The sequence below is a fragment of the Carya illinoinensis genome, chromosome 1 (assembly GCF_018687715.1).
Source record: "Carya illinoinensis cultivar Pawnee chromosome 1, C.illinoinensisPawnee_v1, whole genome shotgun sequence".
NCBI classification, from domain to species: domain Eukaryota; kingdom Viridiplantae; phylum Streptophyta; class Magnoliopsida; order Fagales; family Juglandaceae; genus Carya; species Carya illinoinensis.
This window is the reverse complement of record NC_056752.1, coordinates 34,291,720-34,301,705: the sequence shown is the minus strand read 5'-3', so window position 1 is coordinate 34,301,705 and position 9,986 is coordinate 34,291,720. Positions and strand designations below refer to the sequence as shown.

The window sequence follows — 9,986 nt, the reverse complement described above, 5'->3', positions numbered from 1 at the left end:
TTTACCCTTGAGTTATGCATCATCTTATTAATTCAAAAGTCGAATTGTTTTGTAATATTATGACTTTGTAATAATATTACAAAACATGCCAATACTATTTTCTCTAACAGCCCAGGTTTCCTCATTTATTTAGAGTTGGTTTGACATCTCCACGTATACATTCCTGTGCGATGTGCCTTACATAGTGATTAATTTTAATTGAGGTGTATATTTCTCAAATATACACCTGTTGGACCATTATGGTCAACAGATTGCCTCAACCTTCCCAGCATTCCCTCACCACCAAAGCTGCTTGAATGATCCAACAACTATATCCGGAAAAAAAAAATGGTATTTCTGATAATCTATATACATAGATGCTAAAAAAAGGAATCGTGGTATCCATATGATATACCACGATTTGGAACCATTTCCCACACTGCTAATACTGATCAGATTAGACAACCCATCTAAAAACTTGTGATGCTCCAAGTATTTAGACAATATCCAGCTTTCAGTTTCATAGCGAATTGCATTCTGAAATTCTCTGTGCCAATTTACCATATCCTAATATGATGTTTGCTTCCATTTGGTCAGCTTCATACTATGGATAAGTCTTGGATGCATATTGAAGATAGATTGCATTCCAGTGAGTATGCTGAAGGGGTTAGACAATTCGTCGCTATGGCCATTTCCCACACCGCTAATACTGATCAGATTAGGTGTCCATGTAGAAGATGTCGGAATAGAGCTTTCCACTCCATTCGTACAATTGAAGATCATTTGTTCTTTAAAGGGATTGATCCAACTTATACTCCATGGATATTCCATGGAGAAGATGATCCATTCCGGAATGCGACTTTTTCCAACGATGAACAAGATGATACATTGTCTCATAGTGATTATATTGATGATCTCGATGAGCTTTTAGATGATATCCATCATGGGTCGTTTATGGATGGTGAGAACAGAAATGCCGGTGAATCTTATGGTGGCGATCAACCCTCCACCTCTAATCCTCCGGTCAACTCTAATTTCGAGGACTTGGTAGCTGATGCACGACGACCACTTTATCCTTCATGTACTAAGTTCTCAAAGCTATCCTTCATCGTTAAGCTACTTCACATCAAGAGCATAGGTGGGTGGACCGTGAAGTCCTTTGATATGGTCATAAAGCTCTTGCAAGAGGCATTTCCTGATGCCTTATTCCCTGACTCATATAATGATGCCCGTCGCTTAGAGCGGGGATTGGGCTTTAGTTACGAAAAGATTCATGTCTGCCCAAATGATTGTGCCTTGTTTTGGAAGGAAAATGCATCGTACAATGAATGCCCTAAATGTGGAGCATCTAGGTGGGAGCAGAGCACAATTCAGGGACGAAGGCTACCACAAAAAGTACTCCGACATTTTCCGCTTAAGCCGCGCTTGCAGAGGCTATATATGTCAAAGAAGACAGCCCAAGACATGAGATGGCATGTAGATGGACATGTTGATGATCCGACGTGCATGCGACACCCATCAGATTCGAAGGCTTGGAAGGACTTTGATAAGAAACATATGTCATTTTCCACAGATGTTCGCAATGTTAGACTTGGTTTGGCCAGTGATGGGTTTAACCCATTCAACAATATGAGTAGACCGTATAGCATTTGGCCAGTACTGCTTGTGCCGTACAACTTGCCTCCCTGGCTATGCATGAAAGAACCATACACTATGCTCTCGTTGTTAATACCTGGCCCAAAGTCACCAGGTAATGATATTGATGTCTTTCTGCGTCCTCTACTCAATGAGTTGAAGGAGTTATGGGAAGAGGGTATTCGTACCTATGATGCATACAGCAAGCAACACTTTATGTTGCATGCAGCGCTACTCTGGACAATCAATGACTTCCCCGCATATGCCAATCTTTCTGGGTGGAGTACAAAGGGCAAGAAGGCATGCCCCCATTGCATGATTGACACAAATTCACAATGGTTGGTATATGGCCGCAAGCATTGCTATTTGGGTCATCGACGATGGTTGGCCCCCGGTCACAGTTGGAGACGGAAAAAAAATGCTTTTAATGGACATGAAGAGCACAATCTCCAACCATCAAGGGTCCCGGAAGAGCAATTGCTACAACAATTAACTCAAGTGTCACATGTTCAGTTTGGTAAATCTTCTACGAAAAGGAAACGAACTCTGGACAATCATCTTAATTGGACGAAAAAATCAATATTTTTTGAGCTTCCTTACTGGTTATCCTTAGGTTTGAGACATAATCTGGACGTCATGCATATAGAGAAAAACATATGCGATAACGTTGTCGGAACATTGTTGAATATTGAAGGTAAAAGTAAGGACTCTGCCAATGCACGTAAAGATTTGGCCAATCTTGGAATAAGGAAAGAATTGCATTTACAACAACAAGGCGAGAGAATAACCATGGGTCTTGGATGCTACATGTTAAATTTAAATGAGCGAAGGGCTTTTTGTGAGTGGTTGTCAAAAGTTAAATTCCCTGATGGGTTCGCATCGAATATTGCCCAGTGTGTCAATGTTCGTGAGGGAAAGATCAGTGGAATGAAAAGCCATGATTGTCACGTATTTATGCAAGCACTGTTGCCGGTCGTGATTGGTGGGTTCTTACGGGCCGACGTGCGTCAAGCCTTACTAGAGTTGTCTTGGTTCTTCAAAGAATTATGTTCCCGAACTTTGAACTTACCAGTGTTGCATCGTCTTCAAGCTAATATTCCCTTGATTCTATGCAAACTAGAAATGATATTCCCTCCAGCTTTTTTTGATATTATGGTGCACCTTTCTATTCACTTGCCAGAGGAGGCTCTACTTGCAGGACCCGTGCAATATAGATGGATGTATCCTTTTGAGAGGTACTTAGGAAAGTTCAAGCGGTACGTCCGGAACAGAGCCCGTCCTGAAGGCTCAATTGCTGAGGCATATGTGCATCTGGAGTGCCTTACCTTCTGCTCTATGTACCTCCATGATATAGAAACTAAGTTTAATCGAGAGGAACGCAATAGTGATGTACTTACGGGTTCCGCTGAGGAGGGGAATAGGCCAAGTTTATCGGTTTTCTCACAGAAAGTTAGACCATTGGGGACAGGGCACTCCCACAAATTAGCCGACATACTAATGGTCAAGGCCCGATGGTATGTTCTTAACAATTGCGTGGAGGTTGAGCAATACATTGAGTACGTCCATCATTCTACTGTTTAACACTTTAGGTTATCAACAGCAATTGCTGATACCTTCTAACAAAATACTTGTATTGACAGGGAGCACCTACAGAAGCTGAAAGAAGAGAACCCTGATAACATCGATCGTAGGCACCAGAGTCAATTTCCATCGTGGTTCAGGGCACGGGTAAGAGAATGTTTCCTTCCGGCCGCATATAGTTAAGTTAACGTCGATTTTCCATAAATGGACTTATCATTTACACTTTTGCTTTCTGACTATCATGTAGATTCGAGAGCTACGTGCAGTTAGGCCAACAGAGGTATCCGACGACATATATGCATTAGCATGTGGTCCAGATCCATGTGTCGCATCTTATGCCGGGTGCATAATGAATGGTGTTCGATTCCATACAATGGAGCGTGAAAGGTGTCGCCGCACTCAAAACAGCGGGGTTGCCGTGCATGGCGAGCATCGGGGATCCCCTGTTGACTTCTACGGGGTGTTGCATGATATTATAGAAATACGCTACATGGGTTGGCGTAAGGTTTATCTATTTCAATGCATTTGGTATGATGTCGGCGACCCGAGAAGGGGGATACGTCTCAGGGACCACTTAACGTTGGTGAATACTGCTAGGCAGTGGTATAAAGATGAGCCTTTTGCCCTTGCGTGCCAAGCAAGTCAAGTATTTTATTTGCCCGATCCAATTTTGGGTGGAAGTTGGCAGGTCGTCCATAAGGTAACAAGTAGAAATGTTTACAACCTTCGCGCAATGACGCCTGTTGGGGATGCGCTTGATGATGGTGAGTCATCATGGGATGACTCGGACAATGACGATCGTAATAATCTGGACAACTATCCCCCTACTCTTCATGTCGATGAAGCCATGCCCGATCCATTGAACCGACTCGACGAAGAGCATTTGCTAGTTGAGACAACAAATATCGCGCTTCCAGACCCGGCCCAACCAGTCGCCGATGATTTCGATGATGCTCCTGACCCAGGTGACGATGAAATGGGAATGGAGGACATAAGTGTCGATGACAACTCGGACAACGAGTCCGGCCATCCTCTGACTAGGGAGGATGATGATTAGTGCAGTAAGATTTGATTATAGCATGTTTATTTAAGAGGAATGTGCAAACGAAACTTTTTATTTTCGTACGTCTAATATTGCCTGTCTAGTAGTTTTACCAAGACTAACAATCTAATATAGGTACTTGTTTTGTTCAGATCACATGCTCACCTGTAGCTGTTGCAATATAAACTATAGGTGATTAGTTAAGCTAATGTACGTGCTGACCACTTGTATGTGTGTTTACATACAAAGCAAATTATACATGCTAAGTTAGCATAATCTTTGTTAACTTAGAAATATAAGTTGCTCAGTTACTCATAGATGGTCATTACATATTTTGTGCAGATTTTGGGGATTGCACGTTAAAGCTAACGTTGTGCTTGGTCCACCTACATCAAATGTCGATGGAAAGTTAGTATATTTTGTGATAGTGTGTTGGGATTTACTAGGTATTTATGAATATCAAAATGATGACCAATTGTTGGCTGATTTTATTGAGGGGTCTCCCTTCGAGAATATTATGACCTTTAGTTGTGCAAGTTAAAAGACCACAATCCTTTAACAGTTAGTTGCATTAAAGTTTTCAGCAATGTGTTTCTATATGATTGAATTGTCTTAAACAATGTCCAGCTAGCTTATGCATTTGACTAGGTGCAAATGCACAATTTATTAATTGATTAAGTGATATAAAGGTTTAGCATTGTTCCCATCATCCACAAGCTAGCTAAGATCCCGGGATGATTATTACAAATGATCCGGGTTCTACAAGGTACTAAATTAATGAGGCCAGGAAAGAAAAGAGGATGCTCTACCAATTCTGCTGGCACAAGATTCAGAAATGACTAGCAGGCATCACTTATGGTTGGAATATGAAACCAACTTTAAACCCAAATTACACAAGCAATATATAACTATAACAGGGCAGTGGGATCAATAAGTAGTTATTGATCCCCTAGCTATTTTTGATGATCAGGTTTTCCTTTAACAAGCAATATTTGCTATTTCGTCAAAATCAGCTTTCAGTTTAATAATATTTGGATATACATATATACTTATTTACATTGCAATGTCAGCATATATATTGTGGAGGGCATGTATCGGGTGTATTTCCATAATCAAACCAAATCTTGGAGAGGCTTTTATGCCTGATTAATAAAGGTCAAACATAAGTGAGTATAAAATCAGAATGCAAGCAATATAAATGTTAACTACTGCAGAATAAATTATAACAAAGAATTGGTGTATGAGGAATCATTAATTATTGCTCACCTAGCTACCTATATATATTAATTTCTAGTTTCCATAGGAAGCAATGGTGAATTCAGTGCATATACAAGTGCACTCCATTCGTATATTGCACAGTCTGTATAGCAAGATTGCATATTTGCAACTTCACGTAAATTATAACATTTTACAAGGCATCCAACACAGATTAATTACCCAAAATATAAAACTGAGAAAATTGGTGGACATGGCGCCAGTTTAAGTCAAAATACAGAGCGGGGGAATTGTAAAATTAAGGGCGGGATATTTTAATTGTGATGATGTCTGTTGGCTGGGAAATGGCGCCAGTGATGGGGTCCACAGCAAAGCTGAACTGCAGGGGGGATTGATGAGGGATTGACAGCAGGGGAGTTGGTGGCATCGTACTTCAAGTTGAGAGGTTTGAAGTAGAGTCATACATTACATATTGGGTTCCTCAGTTCACGTAAAGCAACACTTCGAGTTGAGAAACTACCACAGAGTTTTTCTCAACCTTTTCCTTCACTGCACGGGTTCACCTAGTCTCCCTTCTGAGCTGCTGTCCATTTCCTCTATATCCATTCACAACCCCACAGCTTCTCTATCCTCTTCACATCTGCCAGGCAAGCCAAAGTGGAAGGAAAAATCAGGTACACATTGCTACTTTACTAGGTATTATAGTACCGCAACTCCTTCTGAATGATTTGAGGTTATACATTCCCGAAAGTACTATGTTTTTTAAGAGTGCAATATCACTTTACAAATACCTGTTCATGTATTGCATAGATTTTTCTTCTTCTAAGGCAAAAAATAAATTGTGGTAGTTTAAAGTTAAGAACATATTTTGTGTGCTAATCTATAATTGCAGCAAAGCTAGTTCATGCAGTATACATCACAAGCATGTTATATTTCTCAAAAAACCATGCTGTTTTTTACACCAGCTTCATGCTTCGAACAAAGCTACACTATGGGTGTTTTGTTAGCTATTACCTGACTCAATTTACAGAACAGGTGAAATAGGTTGGAGCTGTTTTTACACATGATTCTATGTAGTTTCTGGGTGGAGTAAAAGCTATTATGTTTTACTTTTCTAAAACATAATAGCGCCCAAGACATGTGCACAGGGAGGTTGAAGATTAGCACACCACTTCAATTCTAGCACTTGGAATAGGGTAGGTTGGCTGCTTGTATCATGTTAGTATTACAATTTAGCTATAAAAAGTAGAATAATGAAAATAAAAGTCAAAAAGTATTTAATGATGCCTAGCCGATGAAGACATTATGGCTAGGCAGTTTGGTAAAATTGAGCTGATTGTTGCCATTCTCCACATTTTGTTAAAATGACAATCCAAGAGTTAGGACTTCAAGAAGACATATACAAGTGTTACATGGAGAATGGTTAGTCTGCCAACCCACTAACTTAGAAGATAAATACATGCCTCGGAACATTGTTGAAACCAGCTGGCCTGCTACTTAGTGTTTTTTACATAAAAAACAGAGGGCAATATTTGTCGTATGGGGTCAAAGGGTATTCAAAAAATAAACCAAATATTTCATGGGTCTTGGATATCCTGTTAGTATGATAGGAAATCAATACTATAATGTGGCAAATCCCACAATTCGAGGCTTATTTATCATTATTTTACTAGAACTCTACTGTTTTGTTTGGAAAATATGTACTTAATGTGGTAAAACTATTACCTGGTTGGATGCAGCAAAAACAGTATTGATATCCACCCAATAGCAAAGCCAAGGATGGTGAGAAGTATAAAGTTTCGGGGGGGTCGAGTCCGACAAGGTAGAGTTCAGCTATGTAGTAGTCAAGTACGGGACACGTTGCCTCCGAGCACCGTGTTGCAGGATGAGCCGAACTCAAATGATTCAACTCAGGATGTAGGAGCAGCGGGCGCAATAGAGGTTTTGGGTGGACACGAGGTTGGAGATTCAATCACTAATACAGGTATGTCATTCGTGTCAATAAACCAAGCTTTAGCATTTACTAAGTATTTCTCAATTGCTATACACAATCAAATAGTACAAAATGCAGTCTATACTAATGGTAGCTATATATATATGAGACTTCAGTTGTGAATATTTGTTTGTATTGATGTAGATCCACCCCCTAAGAAAAGGGGAAGAGGGCCAGCGAAGGGCACTCTATTTGAAAGGATGAGAAAAGTGGAGAAAATACCACTTGTTATACAAGATGGACATAGAGGGCCATCTTGCGAGAATGCAGCAATATTCACTGGGCGACTAACGGAGATCATTAAAGTACATGCCGACATGAGGCATGCCAGTTGGAGTTGTGTACCTGATGATGAAAAGCAAGAATTGATTGACCGTGTTAGGGTAGGATGATGTGATTTTTTTTATGTTTCATAAGCTCCATTCGTACATATCCAACCCACAAGCTGGCTCATGCCCCCATTACTTTATGTAACAGATTTGCTTCTTTTAACTTACAGGCAGATTTTGTTCTAGATTGGAATAGAGACAACCATCGTGAGATGGTTGAGACACATTTGGCCGACAAGTATAATACATATCATTATGCATTACACAAAGTGTATTTAAAATATGCTTCACATGAAGAGGCCCTACGTGGTGGGACGGACAAGGTGGAGAAAGCTGTATGGGAAAAGCTATGTGAACGGTGGGCAAGTGCAGCTTTCAAGGTATATCCTGTGGACATTACCGTTGGGCTTTGTATAGACCTTTATAACAAGATTTCTCAAAATTCTGTTATTTATTGTAGCAACATAGCTGAAGGCACCTCCCATTTAATTAGGTTTCATATTCCTGTTTTGATCAAACATGTTAAATAATATATCCATATGTAATTTATAAAGGGGCATTAATAAATTGGATCCGTATGCAGGAGAAATCCAGGAGGAATAGTTCAAATAGGCAGAAACTAAAGGTCAAACACACCGGTGGCCGAAAATCCTTCATACGGATACTTGAGGAAAAGGTTTGTCATATGCATATGGTATAATATAAGTCAGATTATGGGTATATCAGACAATAAAGTTACTGATAACATTCATGTTTCAGCGGGAGAAAGCTTCTAATATGGTAGAATTCTACAAGGAAACACATTGGTCAACACGGAAGGGTAAATGGATCAATGCAGCGACCGAACACAATTACGTAAGAGTGTTACATTTAATTTTATATCTTTTAACAGGTTTGAAGCTAACTTTAACAACCCCCAGATATTAATGGTTGATAACATTTTCAGAATCTGATGATTGAAAGGTTAGCTGAAAAAGATACTGAAGACGATGTAGAAGAAGCTGCTGACACAGTCTTCAAAGAAGTTTTGGGAAACAGACCTGGATATGCAGTAGGCTTAGGGCACATGGTGATTCCAGACCCCTCTCCTTCAATGAAGAACAGTAGGGCATTTATCCGGCTATCGGAGGAGAATGAACGGAACAAAAGTGAAGCGGAAATGTATAAGAGCAAACTCAATGCAATGATGGGCGATATTGCGGAGTTGAGAAGGAATTTTTCAGAGCATGAGAAGGTCTTAATGAGCTATAGGAGCACTGATCAGCAACTTAATGGTAGTGAGTCTCATGGAGAGACTCAGCGAGATGCGTAGGCATCTCACTTGATATCCAGGATTTTTGGCCATTGGAAATATTTTGTGGGACTGCTAATTTTTTGTGGGTTGTTTATAACATTTGTAACAACCCAATGGCCAAAGACTATAGTTAATCACATGTATTTTGGTACTTTAGTATTATAGTTAGGGTGCATATCTATTAATAGTGCAGGAAATGTAAAGCTGAAGGGTTAGGCTTTTTGAGTTGTAGCTTTGTTGTTGTTATGCAAGGGTAAGTTCTCTCTCTCTCATATAGTAAAGATATGATTAATTGCTCCAAATCAGATTTGATTAAATTGACAGAAAAACTCCAAATCAGAAGGCTGATTTAACTGTTTTCAACATTGCAGGTTAGAAGAATACTGTCCAGCTATTTCAGTCATCATATTTGTCATGGAAAGTAGATGCAGGGTTTGCTCATCTGATGATATACATTTTCAGAGCGGGAGGTAATTAGCTGGGCTGTAATTTGGGTATGTTTTTTTCTATATTTCTACACACTTATTTGCTATTTTCTCACTAATATCCATCGAAAGCACCCAGTAATCTGTTTGAGGTTTGATTTAACAGCCCAAGGGGTTAGTTTATATGATATAGTTAAATATTCACACTCTGGTAGTTAGATAAGATAAGGAAACCCTCTCTTATCTAAGTATGTCGGATATATAAGGAAACCCACTTAAATGGACTACCGTAATCATCTATGTGTGGATAATAATGCCTTCATGTATATCTGGACAAGCTGATTGACCAACACTTTATGGATAGTGCGAAAATAATGTAGCTTTAAATGATTAGATTTTCGTAGTTTTCAGCATATGAATTTTTTGATATAAATATTGGATTGTGCATTTAAATGAGATTTGGTCATAAATTAGAGGAGGGGATATTTGACAT

General features: G+C 39.5%; 1 protein-coding gene across 1 annotated transcript; it reads left to right on the top strand.

Moving 5' to 3' along the window:
* Window positions 1-585: 585 nt before the first annotated feature.
* Window positions 586-4,252, top strand: LOC122291976. The gene is made up of 3 exons (XM_043100098.1): window positions 586-3,128; window positions 3,255-3,342; window positions 3,443-4,252. The coding sequence occupies exons 1-3, from the start codon at window positions 586-588 to the stop codon at window positions 4,250-4,252; spliced, it is 3,441 nt and encodes a 1,146-aa protein (XP_042956032.1).
* Window positions 4,253-9,986: the final 5,734 nt, after the last annotated feature.